General features: G+C 41.2%; 2 protein-coding genes across 8 annotated transcripts in view; one reads left to right on the top strand and one right to left on the bottom strand.

Annotated features, from left to right (window-relative positions):
- Positions 1-15,045, bottom strand: part of nckap1 (NCK-associated protein 1) — a 19,771-nt gene extending 4,726 nt beyond the window's left edge. Inside the window, exons 1-26 of one of the 4 annotated variants that reach the window (XM_057046790.1) lie at positions 14,677-15,045; positions 11,545-11,562; positions 7,927-8,037; positions 6,797-6,889; positions 6,661-6,717; positions 5,990-6,132; positions 5,765-5,855; positions 5,415-5,552; positions 5,295-5,343; positions 5,051-5,207; positions 4,825-4,881; positions 4,274-4,370; positions 3,578-3,684; positions 3,347-3,479; positions 3,025-3,106; positions 2,824-2,882; positions 2,469-2,614; positions 2,228-2,360; positions 2,024-2,143; positions 1,758-1,897; positions 1,535-1,666; positions 1,220-1,438; positions 893-1,023; positions 675-772; positions 465-558; positions 230-312 (exon numbers count right to left, since the gene is read on the bottom strand). In XM_057046790.1, coding sequence (XP_056902770.1) covers positions 230-312; positions 465-558; positions 675-772; positions 893-1,023; positions 1,220-1,438; positions 1,535-1,666; positions 1,758-1,897; positions 2,024-2,143; positions 2,228-2,360; positions 2,469-2,614; positions 2,824-2,882; positions 3,025-3,106; positions 3,347-3,479; positions 3,578-3,684; positions 4,274-4,370; positions 4,825-4,881; positions 5,051-5,207; positions 5,295-5,343; positions 5,415-5,552; positions 5,765-5,855; positions 5,990-6,132; positions 6,661-6,717; positions 6,797-6,889; positions 7,927-8,037; positions 11,545-11,562; positions 14,677-14,784 — 2,796 coding nt within the window. In that variant the 5' untranslated portion in view covers positions 14,785-15,045. The remainder of the gene's footprint in view (positions 1-229; positions 313-464; positions 559-674; positions 773-892; positions 1,024-1,219; positions 1,439-1,534; positions 1,667-1,757; positions 1,898-2,023; positions 2,144-2,227; positions 2,361-2,468; positions 2,615-2,823; positions 2,883-3,024; positions 3,107-3,346; positions 3,480-3,577; positions 3,685-4,273; positions 4,371-4,824; positions 4,882-5,050; positions 5,208-5,294; positions 5,344-5,414; positions 5,553-5,764; positions 5,856-5,989; positions 6,133-6,660; positions 6,718-6,796; positions 6,890-7,926; positions 8,038-11,544; positions 11,563-14,676) is intronic. The other 3 variants (XM_057046791.1, XM_057046792.1, XM_057046793.1) reach the window with 3 other exon arrangements.
- Positions 13,715-23,335, top strand: LOC130533421 (dual specificity protein phosphatase 19-like). Of its 4 annotated transcripts, none has more exons than XM_057046800.1 (5): positions 13,715-14,229; positions 15,808-16,060; positions 19,069-19,115; positions 20,014-20,166; positions 21,580-23,335. In XM_057046800.1, exons 2-5 carry the CDS (start codon positions 15,835-15,837, stop codon positions 21,769-21,771), a joined length of 618 nt encoding a protein of 205 aa, XP_056902780.1. In that variant the 5' UTR covers positions 13,715-14,229; positions 15,808-15,834; the 3' UTR covers positions 21,772-23,335. The 4 variants fall into 4 exon arrangements, with proteins under 4 accessions (XP_056902780.1, XP_056902779.1, XP_056902778.1 ...); XM_057046799.1 differs by lacking the exon at positions 13,715-14,229 and adding an exon at positions 15,393-15,486; XM_057046798.1 differs by lacking the exon at positions 13,715-14,229 and adding an exon at positions 15,401-15,567.

Raw genomic sequence — 23,335 nt, 5'->3', positions numbered from 1 at the left:
ATTGCTGTGTAAACTGCTGTTTTGTAATTTTAGGTATTCACGTGGTTCCAAATGATACACATCACCACGGTTACCTGATCACCGAGCTTCCTGTCTGTGTTACATGATAGCCCCCGTGGCTTGTATAGAATATATAATAACAGTGCATTAAATAAATTATAATAAATATAGCCATTTTGAACTGGCTGCGCTCTGAATGGCTCCAGTGTTTTTAACAGTCATGTCTTACATCTCTCAGAGCCTCCTGAGCAAGGGAGCGGAAGGACAGGATGACACCAATGATGGTCATTCTCTTCAACACGCTGTCCACAGCTGAAATCCAAACACAAAGCAGAATTCACCTACAAATCTGATAAACTGTATTGTAAATTACAGAAAGTGATCGTTAAATATTATAACAACAGCTGGGCTCTACCAGCAGAACATGAATTCATGGCAAATGAGTAAAGAGTGTGTTTAATTACAGGTGAGTTTCTTGAACAGGGCTGCCATGTGATCTGGTTTGTCAAAGCTTGTCCTCATCTGGGTCAGCACCTCCATGTTTTCTACCACTAGCTTCTACAAGGGGACAAAAAGTTTTCACAGTAAGAAAAGACTTTTTCCTGCAAATGTGTTTTTGCTCCTGAATACATGAAAAAGGTTATTACAAAGTTGTTGCTATGCGGGAGAAATACCTTCAGCTCAGCAACCTGGGATGAGATGTGCCACATCAGACTCTCGCTAAGGAACTTCATCCCGTATGGACCCAAGAGCTCAGACAAAGAACGCATCTCTGCAGAAATTCAGACACCAGAAATTACAAACCAAACAACAACACCGCCACCACATATCTCGTGGAAAAATACAGATAAACCTGATTTTGTTTAAGAAAAAGGGTGATTTATGTTTGTACCAGAGATGTCTGAATATTCTTCTGCATTAAAGGTCAGCTCATTTTCTGTGGGGAGGTTGACAAAGGCTTTCATGGCTGGGAAATAAGCAATGTGTCCATTGCTGACTTGGCGAAGCAACGTCTCCAGGTACCTACAGACAAATGCAAAGAGTTCTTTTGAGCTAACTACAGTGTCATGACAGTCAATTCATAAAGTTAACCTTGAAAATGAAAATCAACTGTGGCGTGGTGGTATAAGTAATCACACAGAAAAGGGTTTTAATAAATGAGAACAAGCTCAAGGGAAATATACTCGAAGTGTTACTCAAGAATAGTGAGAAAACATACCAGTTTGTATACAGACTGGTGATGGTGGGCTCCCCATGACTGTCCAAATGCTGCGTCTGCTGTAAGAGGACGTTGTTGAACACCCGGGTGATGTCGATAGTGACATAATTCTCTATGGACTGAAGTACAGTCATGTAGGCGCGGACGCTGGTCAGCAGCTCACTGGGTTTGGCTATCTCCTGAGTAGCCTGGTTGTACATGGTCATCCCCACTATGGACCTAGAATCAGAACGTTTTCATTAACCAGTGACGCTCAAGAGGAAAATGCTTCAACGCAACATTAAAAATCACATCATTGCCCTCCGGTTCGCTTACTTGGTGAATCGGATCTCCAGGTGTGAGGTGAGGTACTCTCTTGGTGTGAACGTGTGCTCCCAAACAACCAGGTTAGGAACGTAGTTGATGGAGAAGCAGAGTTCAGATAAAGCCGTGTGCAGTTTATCCAGACTGGGGAGAAGCAATAGTGCAGGAATAACAAATGACTCCAAAGTAGTAAAATAAATGCTTTGTTTTAACACATTTTTATTTTCAAACTGACTTGGTAACCAGTAGTCTGTTCTTCCTCATACTCTCTACTCCTGGTTTCTCCCTCTCGGTCTCTCCTTTCTTCCCCGTAGCCTTCTTGCTTTTCTTATTTACAGCCTGACTGATGGTTTTTGCACAGTGCTTAGGAAGCAACTATGACAAAGTAAAAGAATAAAAAGAAAATAAGTAAACAATATTTCATTGATAAAACAAATGAAAGCGAATGCCTATTAAGACATGAATGTAACATGAGTTAATATTATCCTCGGGGGTCCTTACCTGGTCACTGAGGGTACATTGTTCTGTACAGATATCAGTAATGAGGTTTCTGGCCTGTTTGGCCATCTCGTCCAGAAACATGTTACACAATGACAGACTTCGATCTCCTATGTGATGGCGCTATGGTGGAGGAAACCTCAATTAGTTGCTGCATCGTTTTAATTATTTTGAATACTCCGCCCACAGCTGCTACTGTGGCATTACCTCTTCAGGACAGAGCTCGTGTGTACAGGACATGAAGTGTGTGCAGAGCAGAGGGAAGCAGACGGAGTGTCGACTTTGGGAAGGAAGTTCCAAACACTGCTGAAACATCTTCTCAAATGCACGGCTGTAGAAACTAGAGGATGGGCAGAATAAAACAAGGATGATGAACAATTTAACAGCACTGTTTTCCTTTCATACATGCATAGAGGGTGCATGTACTGTACAATTTAGTGCCTCTTACCAGAAAATAGAAAGGTCTGATGTCTCCACCAGCATATCCACCAGAGAGTCCACCATCTTTGTGTGGAAAATAATAGTGTTCATCATTTTGCCCAGTTCCTTGTGATCAGCCAAGCCAAGACTGGCTTTTGAAACACTTGTGTAGGCCTAAAAAGAGAGAAGAGACACAAAAAAAAGAAAAGAAAAAAGAGTTGAGCCATCCGTCTCAATCAGATTCACCCGTAGAATTAGACTACCAAATCTGAGCACATCACTTCTCTGATATGAGCAGTAGGAATATTTTACAGCTCACAAGCAAACAAAGAATGTATGCTTAGATAAATGGCACGGACATATTTCTATGACTGTGTGCATACCTGAAGCCTGAACCAGTCCAGCCTCATGCCTCTGAAGTCAAACACGTCTCCATCCTCCACTGAAACAGAAATGATAAGTCATCACTCAACAATGTGATCCTTTAGAAATGCTTCCTTCTCCCAGAACACAAGTGTTTCTTGAACAACTACTAATTCCAGCTTGGATGGCTTCCTCAATAAAACCAGCACGTAAAAGTTTACCTTGTTTGACACTGAGAGAGGTCATCGTGTTGACAAATGAAGACATAATTATGGATTCGTCCTCCGGGCAAACTGACAGGTTCTATTAAAAGAAGACGGGGTAAAACTCTGATTATAAAGTTCAGCTGGGATAGATGTGTCATTTAAATCCCCATTGTGAATTCCAATTTCAATCTAGATGCAATTTTCAAATGCAAAAGTAAAGATTCTGAAATAATTTAAAGCCTTTTCAATATTTCTGTCCGTTCTTTCTGTAAATTTGCATATAACGAGTAATAAGGTGCCTAAATGTCCATTTTGTGTTTGAAGTGCACACTCATACCTGCACCAGCTCATTCAGCACAACAGCATCAAAACCAGAGAGATACTGGACGTAGTATCGCTGCATCACTGGGCCGTATTTCCTGACATGAGCTCTGAGCTCCTCCATGTAGAAGATCAACTCTGCTATGTGTCTGCAAAGCACAAAACATCATCAACAAACAGCTAAACTTGGACAAGTGTGACCATCTGCTTGCTTTGCAAGTATACGTGTGTAAATAGGTTTGCCTACTTATCAATAAAGTCATCTGTGCTTTTCTTCTGGATGTTGTCGGCATGTCGAAGCAACCAGATGATTTCGTCGCGGGCAAAAGACAGCGCCATAAAAACAAATAAGGCCTGATGGAACACAACAGAGGAATCAGACAGATACACACACTAAAACAAGAAAAGCAAAACCTGAGATGTAACAGTCAAAATGATCAATTACGCCGAACAGTAAGCAGCTGCTGCACTCTCGTCCCCCCTGAATGAAATCTGCACTGCGTTTATAGAATCAGCCGTGCTTGGAAGACCGCCATCTGTCCAGGATAACTTATAGGGCAGGTGGGAAAACTGTCTCCCCTGCACAACATTTACAACATCACAGCACCACCTTTTAAGCACTGTTGCATAAAGTTAATGTTATATCAACAGCACCCAGTGGACCAGATTTATGTGAAGTGAATAAATGGAAACATTTGTATAAACTTATCGCTCTAAAGTGGTATTTCATAAAATATCCTCTTAAATCTGACTTATTCAATTATGTTATTTATTTCAAATATACATATATTATAACTATAAGTTATTTATTATTACAAATCATATTATGAGTCTCTTTCCAAACTAAAGAGACTAAAAGTAAAAATAAATCAAAGCCAACTATTTAGAATTCTAAAGTAGCCTTGGGCATTATTTAATCATGCCATGGTGTCAGAATTGTTACCTTTGGACCCAGCAGGCCAGGCTGATCAGCCAAAACTGTGGCCAACTCCTTCAGAGCTGACCGGAGGAATTTGCGTCTCTCTCTGTGCATCGTGCCTCTAGAGAGCAACAGGCAGAAGGAATCAAAGCATCAAAACACACGATTAAACAGTACTTTGACACTTTTAGGACAATCCTGCATATGAGTACAAAAGTAAGCAGATGGCACTGAAGGAAGAAGAATGAGAGTGAAGATGAAAGGGACAGACAGAATAAGTAATAAGGATAAAAGCAGAGACGAGGCAACCGGGAAGACAAAGGGAAGACGAAAAAAATGCAGCAAGTGGAGGATGAAGATAAGAACGCAGCGTTTCTGTGTGACACTGGCTGAAAGAGAGATTTAAGGCTGAAGGAAGAGCTCACAGGGTGGTTAAAGGTAGGAAGAAAGAGAAAGAACTAGAAATATAAGTGAATAAAAGAAAATGTGGTCCGAGTGATAAAACTAGAAGATTGCATATGACAGGTATGAAGCCGTACAACAGAGAGATTAATCAATCAGCATTATGTACTTACGCATGAGAAAGAGCATGTTCCTTGCACTCTCTGATGTCATTGATGCGTTTGTTGTAGCTGGAAAACACGGAAAAAAGAAGAAAGAGGTGATTTTAAAAAAAATTTGAATTACTATTTGAATTTTTCCAAGCAAAAACAACAGTTTCTCACATGTCAGAAGCAGCAGATATTCACCATCAATGCCCAATAATTGTGATTGTTTATGTGTGATTTAATTCCCTCTTACCCTCTGATGTTGACAAAGAGATCCTCTGCTGCTTTGTGGATGTGAAACACTTCATCCCTGAACAGACAGAGGCAGGTAGAGCTCTGCAGAGCCAGCTTCCACAGAGACAATGCTGCTGCGTCGCTATTCAGTGCCGCGTGGCACAGGATAAAACCGACTGAAAGAGTACACACAGGTAGCATGTCACTCAGTAAACAGGCCCTAATATAAACACATACGAGTTCAGGTTGTTAACAGCACTTACAAACAATCCACTTCTCCATTGCGTCCAGGGACAGATATTCACACGGCATCTAAAAGCAGATATGTTTGAACTTAAACACCCCTGTAATTAAAATCCTCGTTAAATAGATGCGCTACTAACCGTGTCTGACTGTGCGGGGTTGAGCATGGTGGATGGCGCAGAGATAAGAGAAAGCAGCTGGGCATTCCTCCACTGGTCAGCCGAAAGATTTCTCCTGGGATAGACCATCTGCAGACTGATCAACGCATCCGATAGCGACTGCAGACCATAAATCCGCGAAAGGAAAGAAAGTAGGATGGATGGAGGAAGAGAATGAACAGGTGGAAGAAGTCATAGACAAAAATGTGATTTACATTATAACAAGGGCAGAAAAGCGCCAACGAGCACGACGATAACAATGTCTCATTAGTAAAACATGTTTAATTTCACTTGACCAAGATAAGATGAAGTACTGAAGTGAGTTGTTCTACCTTTCCATGGGGAACAAACTCCTCCATCATCTTCTTCAATGGGTTTTCATAATCTACAATCATCTGACCCAATCTGGGGTACTCCCGATCACTACAGCACACATAAAGTATTACAGTTAAAACAGATATAAGATAACAGCTGCTTCTAATTTCTAGTGCGTGTTTATGTGTATAAATGCCACACTCGATCAGATTCCTTCAGTGATTTTGGTGTGTCCCGAGTACCTGGCTCCATGTGTCATCTCATGGGCGTAGTTGTACAGTCCAATGATGGCTTTTCTCTCCTCTATGCGGGACAGTATGACCATCAGGGTAGTGTATGTTACCACCAGGTCCAGGTAGTTTTTGGTCAGGTCAAAGTTTACAGTCTGACATAGGTGGGGGAAAAAAAAAGAAATCAGGTTAGATTTTATTTAAATAGATTTTTCCCCTCTAGGAAAATCCATGTCTGATATGTCCACCTGACACTCATTATAATATGAATACAGATGTTGAAGCTTTGGTGGAAGCAAAATGAGATGATGGCACTGTTGTTGGGGTTTTCTTTTTATTTAATTTTTTTTTTTTTTTTTTTTTTTTAAACAGCAGGAAAGAAAAGTCTCTGTGGAAATAGTACTCTGCAAATAATACATTTCAATTTGATTCTTTTTGTGTCTGGGAAATCTCACCCATGCTGCTTTCAAACAGCAGCCAGCCCGCTAACAGCTGCCATTTGTCTGTCTATGTGACCACTGCACCATCTGTAACAGCGGTTAAAAGCTCCACAGAACAGAAAACCATCTATTTCCACAAAGACACTGTAAACAACATTCTGCTTTCTTCCTTCTTAGCAAAGGCAGAGTTATAGCTGAGCTTTTGCATTGCCTACAGCGTGTGTTTGTCTGTCCTGCACTTACAATATCAAAGAAGACCTGGCAAGCGTCGATGGTGTTTAGCAGCTCACACACATGGTCCTGTTCCAAAACATAGTATGAATACCACGATAAATGACATCTCTACATAATTCTTAAGTGTTGGGTCACGTTTTCCTACCTTGAATTCCATTACATCTACGAAGGTAAAATAGTACAGAGCCAGGTTCTTCAGAATCTCTGACTTTTCCTTCTGCAGCTGAGCCAGCTGTTGCTGTAAAAGGTGATTAAAAAAACCAATTAAACTTCTATTATCAGGGCAAAAATGTAATGACCCAAATGGGACAGAAAAGAAGACTATAGAATTATAAAATATAAGGCAACAATGCTGCACCGAGGAGTTCAAACAGGGTTACTAAGGGCTACTCAGACTAGCAAAAACAATATCTTTATTCTATCAGATCCCACCAAACGCTCCCCAGTGCACGTAATCAGCCAGTCAGCCATTTAACCAATTTGCAGTAAACCATAATAAAAATACGTCATGAAAATAATGATAATGATGATTAAAAACAGGCTGCCAGCAGAGTTAGGAAAGGAAATACAGCACAGCAACTAAAAAAAAAAACACTCACGGCCTTTAACAACAGTTACAAACAATTACATTATCACAAAATTAAGGTCGCTAAAGTAAAATACAGAAACTTGGATACAAAAACTTACCAAAAAGCACAAGTCCGGAATAAGCCAAGTATAGCATGCAAAACATAAACAAACACAGAAACAAAGCAGAAAACAACGTAAGAGACATATTTTGCACAGTTATACTTACTAAAGCAGTCAGCCAGCCAGTCAGACAGACATCCACTCATCCACAAACACAAAGCTGACACTAAATAGCAAATAATCACATAAGGCAGTAGCTGTGGGCTACGCTAACAGGTCCAGTAGGAACACCTGAGCAATGACTCCAGCTCATCCAACAGCTAGACAGATGGACGTGCACGCACATTATTTGAAACCCAAGTACTGCAACGCACGTTTTAATATATGATACAGGTGTCCCTGTGACATCAGTGCATTATCTGTGATTTTAGAATTAAAAGTGACAGTGGTGCTGTGGTTGAGTTATATAACATTTAATACTGATGAACCGAGATGCCAGAAATCACGGTTCCTGTGAACTATTTTAAATAGTCTGGAGCCACTGTAACGGAGAAAAATGGTTAGACAGCAGAACTAATATTGATGAAATTTTGCCTGCCCCCCCCCCAAACAGAGACAACCACAGGCAAACACACACGTACTTACGTTGTTATTACGTGTCTCCACAGCAGGGAACTTTCTGACAATAAATTTAACTGCAGATTCCAAGTTTTTATCAACAAGGTAGGAGGGCTTAGCCTTCGCATCGCCACAGGCCTGGAAATGAGAGGGAGGAAATAAAGGTGAGAGGCGACAAAACAATTACATCCAGCTGCATCTCTATCTAAATAATGCTTCTCTATCAAGAATAGATGCATTTCCGGCTTCTACACAACTTAACTCTGATACTTGAGTTCTTATTATCTTGATTCTGGGGAAGAAAAGCTGTGCTTACAGTAAAAACTGGTTTATTCCAGGTTCTATGTAAATAATGATGCTTCTTCCAGACTACTGCAGGTGCATCAAGAAGACTGAAAACTGTTTCACGGGAGGGTGAAGTTTAACAGTTGGTATTTTGTGGGTTAGATAAACCAGGTTTAACTGTTAGAAACACTGGTCTGAATTCAAAACAGTGGCTCTCAGCTACTAAGTTGTGGAAAATTGGGACCAGATGCAAAAATGTTGATTCAAAATAGGAATAATTCTTATTGAAACACATACTTCACGACAAATGCCTGCATCTGCCGACCTTCGTGTCGCGTATGTTATACATCTATCCACAACACAAAAATGATGAGAACCACTGAGAACCAGATGATGAGAATTTCACTTCTGACGCAGGTTAGTACTGCTGCATGACGGGCAGGGAGAGGGTGATGGACAGGTACAGCGGGATGGAGAAGGGACCCAATGCCACAGGAGCAAGAGAAACAAAGAGGAGAAGAAAAAGCATGAAGGCCCACGGTGAGGTCAACTGAGAAAAGACCCAAGACAGACCAGCGGTTAGAGAGGAGCATATTTGCTGCTGTCCACAACTGTGCGACATTAAATTTCTTTGGCAGAGCAGGAGCATAAATATTTAACGACACCTGCCCGGCTGCCTTTTTCTTCTCATCAATATTCTCATTATTCCACAAGGGCTGCTTCTTTGTGTGGCAGGAGGCAACAGTGCTCATGCATTATGGGTAGTGGAACAGTGAGTGATAGGGAAGATGATGAGGACCATGCATGTGGTAACTATCAACAAAACGGAAGAGAACGGCACCACTGGCAGCTCTGAGGTTACACAGCCTCCTGAGTTCAGGTTAAATTTAGTAGAATTTCTGAACTCGTCAGGAGGAAACCAGGGAAGAAAAGGGACTATTACCATAAACTAGGATTTAGTTTGGAGTATCTGAGCCATTTCCAGTATCGCCAGGTGAATTAAAACAGCTAAAACACAGCATTCAGCTACCACACCAGTATTAAAACAGGATAAAATGATCCTTTTTTTGTTATCAAGTCTTGACAAGTTTCTTCAATCCTACACTCCACAGAAGACACAATAAATGCCTGTTAGCAGCTCAACATTGTCCATTCTGGTTACAGATGACCTTAAATACAGCTGACTTTCTCCACTCCCATTATTGTTGCTGTTGATTAGGGGTGATTAGCATTTGTTGCTGCTTGTCATCTGCTCTAATTTAGCAATATGTTTTACAAAAGGACAGAAAATTGGTACAAATCAAACCTGTGGGGAATGCCCGAATGAACTCTAAAAGACAAGTCTGACAAATAACGGGGAATCTAACACAAAAAACACACAACTACTGCTGATGCACCCTACTCTTGGGTCTTTCCTTGCGTCCACTTTTGTCAGACCTAAACAGCTTCAAACCCACCGTACTTAACATTAAAGAACAGCTTAGACAGCTAGTTAATGAGCCTATGGCAAGACTGACATATGACCAACAATTTGGGACCCAAAAAAACCCACAAAAAAGCTTCTTCAGGTCAAAAGGTTATTGCTACATAGTGAGTTATTAGCACTTGATGTATGTCCACATTTATTTCAATTACACTTCTGTTCCTTTACATAAACAAGGCTAGTTTACATTGTCTTGGCCAATCTGCAGACAGAATCTTACCCGTCACTGGGTATGTGGGAAGAGAAAATGTATTCTTTATGTGCATGAGGGCTGGACTGAATCTATGGTACATGACAGGAAGGAATAAAGATGTGACTGCAAAGTCCATGCAGCTGCAGAAGCACAAGCCTTGTTATTTTGCTAACACAGCACAGTTCTGATGATCACAACATACCACCAGCCTAGACCTACACATCATCTATACGGAGCACTAAACTGTATTTACCCTTTGATTCAAGCCAGGCAACTGTAGAGTGAAAAAAAGCACTGTCAAATTACCAAAGGGACTTTGGTTCTAGATATTTTTGCTCACATTTTAGCCCAAACCTGATCACATAGCATAATAAGGATATTAGAAAATTAACACTGTTGGATCAATGTTGGAAATGTTCTAAATGAGTCAATTGTTGGGCTAAAACATGCTAAATATAGAAAATTGATCTAACAGAATGCAGCAAACTGTATTAATGTTTCCCTTCTGCAAACATCTAGTTTGGTGGTTCAGTTATGCCACTTTCACCGACTAAATTCCCTAAAAGGAACAGCATCACACAAGAAATCCTTCAACAATGATCATTTGTTCGTGACAGCGTGGCCTCGTCTATACAGTCAGTGCTGCTGCTGGTAAAATAAGCTAGCTGGCTGGGTCGGGGCTGATGGGACAATGGATGGAAAGGAGACGTCAGCAAATGAAAGAACAGTAGATGTGAAGAAACAGAGAAACAGAAGAAGGTGGGAGATGAATCGAGGGCTTTTCCTGGATACCAGAACCGATCTGGATGCCACCGTTTGCATCTGTGACCAAACACGAGGGAGCGACTGATAAAAAGGCACTTTCCCAGTGCTCCTTCTACACTCCAGACACCAAATGTTCTTATCTTAACTGTGGTGCAGCCCTATTTTTGTCAGTCCTTACACTGTGTTGGCTCTTTTGTCACATTAAAGTCTAACTAAAGACCAGATTTAAATTCTTCAGTCAGACTAGAATCTGTCTGCTTTCGTTTAGTAGATTTAGAAAAATCGGTTGGCGGAGCAGCAATGAGAAATCTTATTTAGGCCATCTACAGCTGAGAATACAGCACTAGGTATAATAACAGTAATAATGACAGATCTTACAAAAGTCGTGTCGGGAGTGATCCTGACACGGAAATTCTTCGTTGTGTAACCTGCCAACACGATTATTGTAATGTACAGTGGAGAGTTTTCACAGAATAAAGTTCAGAAAATAAGATTAACGACAATAAATAGCACAAATCGTTGTACTCGACTACTTTCTTTATTCTCAACAGAAAAGATCATTCTTTTTAGAATCTCTTTGACATTTATTCAGATTTCGGCCAACTGTTAGTTCTCCAGTGTAAAATGTTAATATTTGGTCATCCTACCTTGTTTGAGCTGCATTTAGAAATGTAGCTTTCATAAAATTGAACTCTGCACAATAAACAATGTAAAACACATTCTCTAGTGAGGCTTTGTGAAATAAATTTAAAAAAAATCTATCAGTTATGGACGTTATTGGGGAACAAACGAGTAGCCCAACATGTCAGTACAGGTAGCCAGGAGAAGATGGGCTGGAGAGGAAGAGGAGGGAGCTGAGGAAGGGTGAGGGGGGGGGGAGGTACGGATTCATAAGTGGAAGGTGATAAACTTTGCAAACCTTCCAAACTTGTCCTTGCTGCATAGGAGATGGGGGAAGCATTGGAACGGAGAGAAAAAGAGAAGAAATCAAAACAAAGAGCCCACCCAGACACACTGTTGGTTGTCTCGTTTAACACAAATGTGCACACACACACACACTCACATGGACAGGTGTCTTCACACAGCCTAGCATACACCTGCATCAGGGACCGCCGTTCAGGCTTTTAAAATAATATTTCTAACTAAAACACAGACAACACACGCTGCGCTAACATGTGATAGTATTAACACTTGTTGTAACACATGCTGTCCTCAAAGTAACACACTACCTACACACTCGGACACATTCATTTACAATTGCATGTGAATTTTCGGACGGAACGTTAAGGCGGATATTCTGTCAGCAGCAGCCCTGTCTCATTAAGAACAGTTTAAAGTCGGGCCCCGGTGACAATATTTGGCTCCAGAATGCGGCTAAGACAGTGTTATCAAATGACAGTTGCACAGAAGGGTTGGGTTTAATGCTGATGATGTATGAACAAATGTTGGAAGTCATTTCATTATGTGGACACACAGTTATTCATTTATCTCTGGGCTGCACAATACGCTACATCCCCAGGGGGAAATATTAAATCATCATTACATTATTCAACTATGAGCTGGCATGTTTTCCTACCTAAAGTTAGCTGAACAAAATGAGCTAACTGGCTGAGAGTGGGTCCAAAGGCACTAACAGAATAATAAACTAAGAGGTTTGACCTGATACGAATGTGACGGAAGGGGGGAAACAAAAAACTCCAGAGGAAGTCATCAAGGCAAAAAGGGAAACATCAGCTCATGCTGGTGATATTAGGAGCGAGAATGACCTCGCTGTAACAATAAGTGATTATTTTATTTTAAAAAGTTAGCAATGTGCCCTTTAAAACCCAAAAAATAATATTCCTGAGCTTAAACATTGGAAGCAGAAAATCCCCCTGTCCATCACAGGTGCCCTGCGTCATATTCTAACTGGATCCAGTGGCTAATTTAACACAAAAGACCACAGCTCATGCACTTTCTTAGCCACTTCCGATAATCTACAGCCATTCTGCACCTCCAGAATATCTAAAACCGTCACTTTTTACAGGCATTGGGACACAGATTGGTTGCTCATAAACAGAAGCGAACCTGCAATAAATCTAATGACATCGTGGCAAAATCTGATTTGAAAATAAACCTTTCCTATTACCTCATTAAGAAATCAAGTGGGTTTTTTTTTACATGAAATTCAAGTTGAAAAACAGACGAGGGCACGAAATATAAGCGAACACGATGGTTGCTATGTTTGCACCAGTAAAGACACGTGTTCGCAGCCACTGTCGGGAATCAAACCGGGGTAAACCGTCCATGCTGGAGCAGCAGACGACAGAAACGAGCAGTTTATCCACCAGTTGACTCCACGCAACATAAATGTTTCAAGTGGCCAACAACGACCACATGTCAAGGCCAGAAAGGGGTGTTTAGATCCTCCCAAGGGTAGATTGTGTGAGGAAGAAAGCAGAAATGTTAACACTAAGATAACAGAAATCCCAGTCGCCCTGCTGTGGTGTTGCTCCAGTAGGGTGTGAGAGGCTACAACAAACGGAAGGGTAGAAACTACCAGCTCTATACGTGGTGGGCCGGCAAAAACAAGCACCGTCACGTTTTCACAACGCTGCACCGACTGTGGACCAAAGCACCGCACTGCCAATCGGGAGGTTCACGACTGAGTTCCTGCGGTCGCTATAGAAACCACGCGTGTCCATCTTGTACATAACTTCAACATTTGTGGAGTGGCTGGAATCCAGGTTCCTAATATTACAGGAAGAGTAGTGGAACGATCCCAGTGAGGGAATGTTCAGAAGTCCTACAGTCAGACAGATCGGTCAAGATATGGCGATGGTGGGACAGACAAGGATAAAGGAGGAGGGAGAATGAAGAGGAAGGGTGGACTGTCATCATTAACAAACTGGCAACGTGCCCGATTGCTCATACTGTTTGCTTTTAACACCCAGGAAAACCCATCTTGTTAAAGTTGTGGGGGGTTTTGGGGGGGTGGTTCACCAAGTAGAAAAGCTCAAACACTATGAGCATTCAGACAGTGGAGGAAAACACTGAACTCTTTCTCATCATACACACAAAGCTCATGCCACAACATCATTATCTCCACTCCTCCACATCAGAACCCACATCAACTCACACAGATCGGTGTGTAAAGACGCTTTTGATTCCACCCTGATGAATCTGTGCATCTGCGGGATAAAACTACGACCGTACTGTTCTCACTTTCTCAAAACAATGCGACCTTTTTATTAACTTTGGGTACTGATCGATTAATTACAGCTTCTATGATCTGCTGACAGTAACAGTGCCTAAAGGGAACTTAGGTCAATTATTTGTATTAATTAAAACTATACGTTACGGACCGTCTTAGTACATTAACGACGCGGGTATTTGCACAGATATGTAAGGTGTTTTGAAAGCTCTTTATACACTGGATGTTTTAATACTGGAGCACCCAGCAAGAGCACCTGAATGTGTTGCTTTAATGTTGTGGTGAGCTTCGTGTTTTGGCTGCTCAGCCAGCAGAGACGACGCCCCAACGCTAGCTTAGCATAGCCCCGTCGCCGCCATTAACCCTGCCGCTCGACGCTAGCTTGTTATCAACGCTGGTGCAGGCCTGACGGTGTGCCTACATCACTTTACTTGCTTGATTCCTTAAATTACGTTCGAAAAAAACTCAAATCGGCCACGATGGGTTTATGTACACGGCGTATTTAATGCGGAACGAGGAGAGGTTTACGTTTTAAAAAATTACCAGCTTTGCCGCAAGCTAAAGCGACAGCTTGTAGGCAGCTAGCACTGCCCACACATCGCTTCCTTGCTAAGGAGGCACATTTAGGATGCAAATGTGTCGACCGATGCATGATCGCAGGTTCTATGAATATTATATACCGTCACTGTTATGCCCTATTGATAAAATATCCAATCTACTGCTACAATTAGTAATCATTGCAGGGCTAATCATACATTCATACCGCCTCAACCATTAGCGTTTACAACCACAAAACCCACAATAGCGCTTTCTTCATTTGGCTGTTTCAGTTGATTATGTGTGCGTGTGTCTGCAAACCTTCTTTATATTGTAAACACGGGTCAACATCCCGATTCCTCTGTCGTTGAGGATGGTGAGTTTTTCTGCCAGCTTCTGCTGGCTGGGCTGGATGACTCCCCGAGACATCTTCTTGCGGTTCGATCAGATTTCCAATCGTAAAACCCCCCGAAAAATCACCACAAACCTCTGCGGTCTCTCGCCCGTAAACAAAGAAAGAGCGTATGTGGTTTTAGTGTTGTTAGATTTCGCCCATGTTCAAAGAACCAGGGACAGCAGCTTCCTGTACTCCACCCACCGTCTCCCTGCTTTTTTCGGTCACAGGGATCAGGAGCTGTCCTGATTTTTACGAGGCTTTCCTGCTGCGTTCACGTCAGCACGTTAATAGTAGATCTGTCGACCCACTTTTGCAAAGTGTTCACACGACTCTGGGTGGGAATCTTACAGACACACTTGTATTTACTTGATTTCAGTTTTATTTAATTAACGTTTTGAATCCAAAAATAAAGCTGTGTTTTAAAAAGGACGCTTAGGGCCAAATCAATATTTTGTTTTTTCTACAGTCCATATTAGGCTTTTTAAAAAGTTAAATGGGGTTCGTCATATCAATGTCGAACATTTAAATCTATCTTTTCCTACTCTGCCAGCAGTATTAAAGCACTATCCTCCCCACATTTAGACTTCCTGGTGAGCGAGATTTTTTACCGTTCTTTGTGAGTCAGTGAACGCATCACATTGTGACGCAACTTCCGGTTCAGCTGTCAGCTTCTTCGGGTCTTCGCGTCACCACACTTTTCTGCACATTTGGAGCCTGAATTAACTAGTTTAAATGTATGGAACCAACAGCCAACCATAACGCTGTGAGGATGCAGTTATTGTAGATTATGAAAACATTACATTAAGAAAACACCGGTATGTAAGCGACACTGGAACTCTAAACGTTACATTGCACAAATCCGAGCAGTGTCCGTGACAATTGTTCCGCCTGTTAATTATACAAATACATTTTGCTGAGGTCTAGAATAATCTGAAATTTGTATTGGTTGTCAATTTGTCTTAAATTGGCATTACAGTCGATCAACATATGCATCATCTTTGTTCATTGTCAACTCTCAGCTTTGGTCTTTAGTCTTTCTCTTTGGATTTTTGCAGCTGATTCCTGCAAAAAAATCTGCGGTCATGCATTCGTTGGCTCAGGAGATTGAGGGCTTCTCCAGAAACCGTCTGAGGAAACAGTGTACAAGGGTTACCACAGTAACTGGCAGGATGTTGCTAGAGAGGAGGAGTGATGGAGGTGAAGGCCAGGACCAATTGGAGGAGCTAGAAGCTGGAGTCGGTTGTGGATTTGTTGAAGATAAAAGCCTGGACCTTCAAGTTGGTGTTGTTAGACCATTTCTGCTGCTAGGTAAATATTTATTTGAATCCTATCATTTTTAAAACTTCTAAAAAAAATTGTCTGAGTAGATTCTCATTCATCCAGGTCATAGTTATCCAAGGTAAGAACCTGTGTCAGCTGGACTATTTTTTCCTTGAAGACATTTCTCTGCCAACTGGCCTCTCTCCAGAAGGCTTCTTCAGTTCTGAACAGAGAGCAGATCTTGGAATTATAGCCCTTGTGGACCATTAGCATGCTAATGATCTGGGTGGTCACCTGAGAGTTGTCTGCAGGGTCGTTGGTCGGGTCGTTCACCTTGTTTCGGTTTCTGTGTCTACCCTTTGTCTGCTGGCTCACATGGTGGTGGATCTCCAGGTCTCCTGAAACAGGGGGAACCTTTGGATTGTTGTTGGAAGGAGTGGAGGACTGCATTGTATGTGGGTGATAGGAAGTGCATAAGGCCACCACCTCTGTTTAAGGATGGTTTTTCAAATTTGACATGGATGGCTTCCTTGACACCCCTCTTAAACCAGCAGTCTTCTCTGGCCAGTACCCATACTTGGCTGTCCTCAAAGGAGTGCCCGCTCTCCTTTAGGTGTAAGTGGACTGCTGAGTCTTGACCTGAAGAGGTGGCACCTCTGTGTTGGGCCATTCTTTTATGGAGAGTTTGTTTAGTTCAGTGGCACAGTGCCAGGAGCAATGAAAGGAACTGTACATTGGTGAAACTAAACAACCTCTCCATAAAAGAGTGGGTGACTGCCTGGTGGCCACCATAAGGTGACCACCCAGATCATTAGCATGCTAATGGTCCACAAGGGTTATAATTCCAAACTCTGCTCTCAGCGAGTGAGTACTGAAGATGCCTTCTGGAGAGAAGGCGAAACGTCTTTAAGGAGGAAAAACAGTCCAGTTGACACAGAAACCTTATCTTGGATTCTAAAGAAATTCTATGACTTGTTTATTGGTTGTGATTCACATAAATCTCTGACTGATGCTGCCACATTCTTTATTTTCTCATAATTCTAATGTTGTAGTCACAACAAATTCTGTCTATAAGTGCACAGTCCTAACTGGTACTCACAACCAACCCCCCATGGGAACAAGAAAATAACCCAATGTCAAACCTTGAAACTACTTTATATATAACAGTATTGGATAAACATGAGAATTTATGTAAAATACTTTGTTGTGGTAAGGATATTTTTGAAATATCATTAATAAAACAACACAAAGGCCATAGTGATTATTCAAGTGCCTCCCTACCTTTGGTATTACCTGTATTTACCACCTTGCTTGTAAAGCCTTCTGTATGAATCTCTTTGAAGTAATATTAGCATTAATACTAACATTACCATTATAATTGCTCTTTCAGGCAGTAAATACAGATAAGATGGCCCTATAAAAATGTGAACCAAGTGGAAAATTGCAGAGATTATTGTGTTGAATATGAGATTAGATTACTCAGAAAGAGGAATGTGTTTCTGTGGTTGATTAGCTTGTGCGACCAACGTTAAATGTGGCTTAAATGTTAATTAATTGTCACATGGTCCCTAAAGTATTCCACTACCCTAAGGCTGTCTTTCATGGTTTGTTCAGAATAATAAGTATATAAAATCCCTGTAATGAGTAAATCAATGGCATTAATTTTGAAGACATCTCAGGGAGCAACATGACGCGACCTTCAGTTGTAGGACACGGCATTATCGCTTCACATGTCAGCATGAATCCATCCCGATCGAGTGTCCTTGAGCGTCACACTGAATCTTCTTACAGCTCAGAGGTGTTGCTCACCTTCATTGTTCTTTGACCTAGAAAAGTATTATGGAATTTCTTACTACAGATCAATAACACATTATGTTGGTGAGGTTTGATCGAGATCGTGTTTTTTTAGACAGATTTAGTCCTAAAAATGTCAAATCGTTGCCTCAGCTGTTGAATCATTCATTTTTTAATATTCATAGACTAGAACGAAATGCCACAGTTGCATTAATTCTTAAAGCATTATTTGAAATGACTTCAATATTTTCCTTCAGTGACTAAATCTGGTGACAGCAGCATGTTAATATTAAATCTATACCGTTGGCTTGCTTTAAAGGCTATAAGTGGGGCAAATCTGTTAGCATTGGCTCAAACCACTCATTATTTCTATTCAAAAATGCTTTTGAAACTGCCTTCATCCCTGCTTTTCTGACAGATGTGATATTTCCATCTATATTTAATAAAGCATAGGATGTGTGGCTTATTTGCAAAGGCAGCCCATCTTCTGGGCGCCTGCAGATTAAGTGCAAATGTTACTCCTTGAGCAGCTGAAGGAAGACTCCTTGTCCATATGCCACTTTTACAAAATTAACCACCTCAGTTCTTTTAGGAGAACACTGCTGTCTCCATGAAGACTCCTTTGAGTGAGTCAGGAGAAACTCTTGCTTCGTATTATTATTATTCTTTTTAATATAATTAGCCTCACGGCAGTCATTTCCTGCTGTTTCAGATGAAATGTCATCCAGGATTTTATTGTTATTGTCTTTATTTCTTTGACCAGTTTACTGTATCAGTCATTTAGACTCCCAGCTGTGTCATGAAAAAGCTTTGCTTTTTCCCTCTGTTTTCATGAAAAATCATTTCTTTCTTCTTTCTATTTGCAGGCACCATTGAGTGTATTTTTCAGCAGCCTTTTTTCAGTTTTGGCTTCTGCTGAATGATAGCTCTCCCTCCGGTGCTGCTGTTGTTTAGCAACTTTTCCTGATTAAATGTTTTATTAAATGACACAGATTCTGACGCCTTTAGCACTTGTGCCTGCGGCAGTTGGAATTATACAGAACAGATAAACAGAACCAGCATAAGACAAAAGCTCAACAGTGACAGGAATAAAGCTAAAGAATAAGCCAAAACCATTATACAACCACATTTCTTTACAAGAATGTAAAACTAACATTACTAATTCTTTTGATCAAATATCCAAAGGTGCATTGGAAGCAACTTTTGATGAATTTAGTTTGACGTTTGATGTCCTTTCATCGAGTTGTTTGTGTCATTTACAGCCTCTCAGGATGCAGCCCACGACATTGACACCCTGCAGAGATATAAGGTCAGTAGAGACGGATCGATGCAGCAGCCATGCCCTTGTCTAGCTGCATCACATGTGCAGTGACATGAGATTACAGAGGCATCCATGTAGGGAGACCAACTGCCTGTGGAGCTCCAAGAGTTGTGCAGTGACAGTTTAGCTCAGTAGAGGGAGTATGTGATTACAGTAAGTCTGGGAGATGAGGACATTCTGCAGTGGCTGCTCGGAGCCAGTAGCATTATGGTGCCTGTGTAATCCAAGGATGCTGAATTGGACGCTTCTCAAAGGCCTCCACTCCCTGTTTTCCAGGATGAAGGATTTTCCTGGAAGTTAACCAAATAAACACTAAATGGTGTCTCAATCACAACCATACTAGTCATTTTTGCGGCATTGTATTGAGCCTATGTTTTAGAAGTGAGTTACTGAGTTTAGGAGTTATCAAGTACAGCGTAAGAATGTTTTTAAACCTTCTAGATTGCATGTCAATGTGCATAGATGATAATGGAACTAAAGGAGGCGATAAACATTAATCACATCCTCTTTGTTCAAGTTTAGAAAGTAAGATTTGGATGTTGACACAGAATGTTACATTTAAATAACAACACCAATATGTATGATTCTGAGAGCACTCTCAGCTCTGCTGCGTTTATCTGAGTAATGCTGTAAAACCAATTGGACCCATTTGTCTTCTTCCACGTGACCTCATTCCCCTTCATCTTTCCTCTCCCCTCGTCCCTCTCTGTCAGCACCCTGGCTGGGACTCTTTCTGCCCACTCGCTCAGTCACATTCAGGTGGCCTCTTGTCATCAATACTGCTGACAGAAGATCTCTTTGGCCAAACATACCGTATACAGTCTACAGGACAAGTGGAGGGCCAGGGGCTATGTGTTGAAAGGATTTTATGTTTTTCCTCCGTCAGGTGTCTCACATTCTCAATGTGGCTTATGGAGTCACAAATCTGTACCCAGATTTGTTTGTCTATAAGACGCTTCAGATTCTGGACCTTCCAGACACTGATATCACCTCACACCTGGCAGAATGCAGCTCCTTTATAGACGAAGCACGGAAACAGGTACAGTACACATACAGCAAATCGTTCTTGTTATTTTTTTTAAATTGTACTGTAACGTGGAAAATTACCCAGAGAATAGAAGCTGAGCTGTACATCTTATCCTTTCCTGCCTTTGAAATAAGAATCCAATATTTTAATGAATCATAAACAGAATCAAACTCAGAAAGTGTGATTCATTGAAGTGTGAAATTTGCCATTACACTTTAGCACATTTGCTCATCATCATCAGTGAAGGATATGAACTCCCGGGGAAATGACACACAATGGAATTTTCCATTTTTCCAGATGAAAGCATCTCAGATCTGTTGAAATTTGACACTATCCCCATCTCTCAGAAGGCCCGTGTTGCCCAAAAACATGCCTATTTATGTCTGCCAATTTATTGAAGATGGCATTGCGGGCGCACATCTATGCAGTTAGCTCACGGTGATGTGTTAGATGTAAGGCAACAGTTATGTGTAACATCACAACTGTGCGGCTGCTGGCCAGAGAACCTATTACAGCTTAAAACTCATGTTGGGGCTCTGTCACTTTATGAAGTCATTTTAGAATATTGGTTGGCAGAGACTTACATTTTTGGCCCTCTGTGTGTGTGTGTGTGTGGTGTGTGTGTGTGTGTGTATACACGCGTATGTCTGGGGATTGACTGCAAGGAAAATATAATATGAAGTGAACACTGTTATGAGGGAGCTCAAGTTGAACACAGTGAAATAACAGCAAACAAGAAACTCTGACAAGACTTAATTAAGTTTCCATGTTTGTTGTGATGGGTTAGCCCGGTAAGTCAATTTTCACAGTATAAAGATTTCTAAGGCCTTAGATGTACATCATGTGCAATTATTTTGGATATCAAAGCAGCCAAGAAGCACTTAGAGGGGGACAATTTTATATGTTCTTGACAAATATTGTGCTGATCATAATACATTCTTCTGTTCTTCTACACTTACTGTATGCCATAAAAGATTTTATTCAATATTACCAGAATAAGAGAGAAGATTGTCATTATGCTGAGCTTCAGAATGGAGCAATTGCCCTGCACACATTGTCTAAGTTGTGGCTGGATTTTTAATATTCATTTCCAGCACTGTCTGCAGTGAATTAATTGCTTGAACTAAAATATTAATCGTAGTCGCTAATTTTGACTCGCAAACCGAAATACCGACGCAGATTGATTCCATAAGAACTTGCCCCACATGCTCAACAGCAGCAGAACACACACACACTTAAACCCTTTTTTACTTAATCTTTTTTCCTTAATCACAAAGACAGCAGTTGAGAGCATATGTTCAGTCATTACAGACTGGTCTATCTATCAAACAGTTACCCTTTTTGTATTTTATGTTTGATTTTTACTTTTGAACGCCATCGATGCACACACTGGAACAATCCTTTCTTGTTTTGCTCCTTCGGCAGGAAGGCGTGGTGCTAGTCCACTGCAACGCGGGCGTGTCACGCTCGTCCTCCGTCGTGATTGGCTACCTGATGCAGAGAGAGGAGCTTTCGTTTGAGGATGCATACAGCCAGGTGAAACTGGCAAGGCCCTCAATTCATCCGAACCGCGGCTTTCACCAGCAGCTTCAAAGCTACAAACCTCAAGGCCGTTGAAGTTTTTCTATTTGCTGCTCCTCACAGTGGACTCTGCAGCTATTTTCCTAAATTACAGCCATGCTGAATTAGATAAAAGTTATATCAGCGCCATATAGATCTTATTTCTGTGTGCAGTTTGTATACACAGAATACAGTGAAAACTATATTTCCACAATTTCAATTCCAGTTTGCTCGTGTGCTATCCTACACAGACCATGATATCTGTGTCTGTTCTGGAATGCAGACAGGGAGACAGATAAGGGTGGCAAATCCAGCTTTGAGCTGGGGGTGGGAATGGTGGGCCAGGGCAGGATGGAGTGGGTGAGCTGACATTAAAACACAGAGCAGGTAAGTGAATGCATGCTCAGAATCTGCCTGAAGGCACGACAGGACAAATGCGGCGTGGGTGATGAGCTGACAGCAACACCCTCAGTCACCAGTTAGTGGAGCACCGTGGATAAATTTTAAATCTGACATTTAGTCTACGTGGAATCCTGCCTATATATTTCTGCTGCTAAACACTTTTGCAACTTTTGCGCTGCATTACTTTGTCCTATTTTAAAGCTTGATTGGGTTCATTTTGGATAAATAAGTGTCTTTTACAAACTGCTGCATTGCAGAAGAAGTGGAGGGGTAGTTGCTGGTCCTGTGCCAGAGACTTGGGGGTGAACATGATATCTGCCAAATTGGCTCCAATTCCTAGCAGACCTATAAAGGTCATAGATAATTTAACATTGCCCTTAACACCCTGGAGTGGTTGCAGACAGAAGGCCACCGTCATGGTCGATCACTAAACAAGCTAAATCTTTGTTTGCCCCTGACTGTTACGCTACTGTTCCTTAAATGTACAGATCTGATTGTTATAGTTCCAACTTGAAAAGAAACCATTAAAATACTGAACCAGTCTTTCTAACATTGTTGGTGCCAATATGCGGTTTGCAGAGGCACTCGTGTGTATGGGAGTGTGGCCTTTTCTTTGGTATTATTCAGTTGTGTATCAAACTAGGAGTATGTGCTGTGCAGCCAACTGGGCTTCCCTTGACATTTGTGTGGCATTTTACCGTCTGGATGTGAAGACCCACAGTATGGCACAAGCTTGCCCATCTGCAGAGTCTCAAGGGGTTCAACCAGCATCTCCGTCTGTGCAGACCTTAGAATACTAACAGTTTGATGTTGGCTGTATGTAGGATATGAGACATGCAGTTCACAGAGCAATCTCGATATTCTGGGCACATTTAGTCAGTCTGGTGAGTTGTGGACACATAATTACGCACCAGGACTTCCATTTATCCACTTTCCTTTACAGCCTTTATGCCAGTTTAAGTGCACATTTTAAAATATTAAGCCTAGTTATTGCAAATGTCAGATTTCTGTGACTGCTACTTTTATTGCTTTTATAGATCTGTACACCTTCATTTTAAATATCAAAATTTTCAGTAATAAATCAATAAAAGTGATTTCTGTTTTTATTATTGGATGTATATAAATGTAATGTTACACTGTAATTCCTTCATTTGCATTTTCTGTGTTATTTTCCCTCTTGGTTGGATGTAAGAATGTCATTAAATAAGAACATATTGCA

This window comes from Takifugu flavidus, chromosome 11, assembly GCF_003711565.1.
Source record: "Takifugu flavidus isolate HTHZ2018 chromosome 11, ASM371156v2, whole genome shotgun sequence".
Classification (NCBI taxonomy): domain Eukaryota; kingdom Metazoa; phylum Chordata; class Actinopteri; order Tetraodontiformes; family Tetraodontidae; genus Takifugu; species Takifugu flavidus.
The sequence above is the reverse complement of the archived record's forward strand: the minus strand, read 5'-3'. Positions and strand labels throughout refer to the sequence as shown.

Excerpts from the sequence above, each read along its gene's own strand:
- LOC130533421 (XM_057046797.1), top strand. The coding sequence starts at position 15,489 with ATGGAACCAACAGCCAACCATAACGCT. Across the intron at positions 15,516-15,807 it reads CAACAGCCAACCATAACGCT|CTGATTCCTGCAAAAAAATC; the intron begins GTGAGGATGCAG and ends GGATTTTTGCAG. Across the intron at positions 16,061-19,068 it reads TAGACCATTTCTGCTGCTAG|CCTCTCAGGATGCAGCCCAC; the intron begins GTAAATATTTAT and ends TGTCATTTACAG.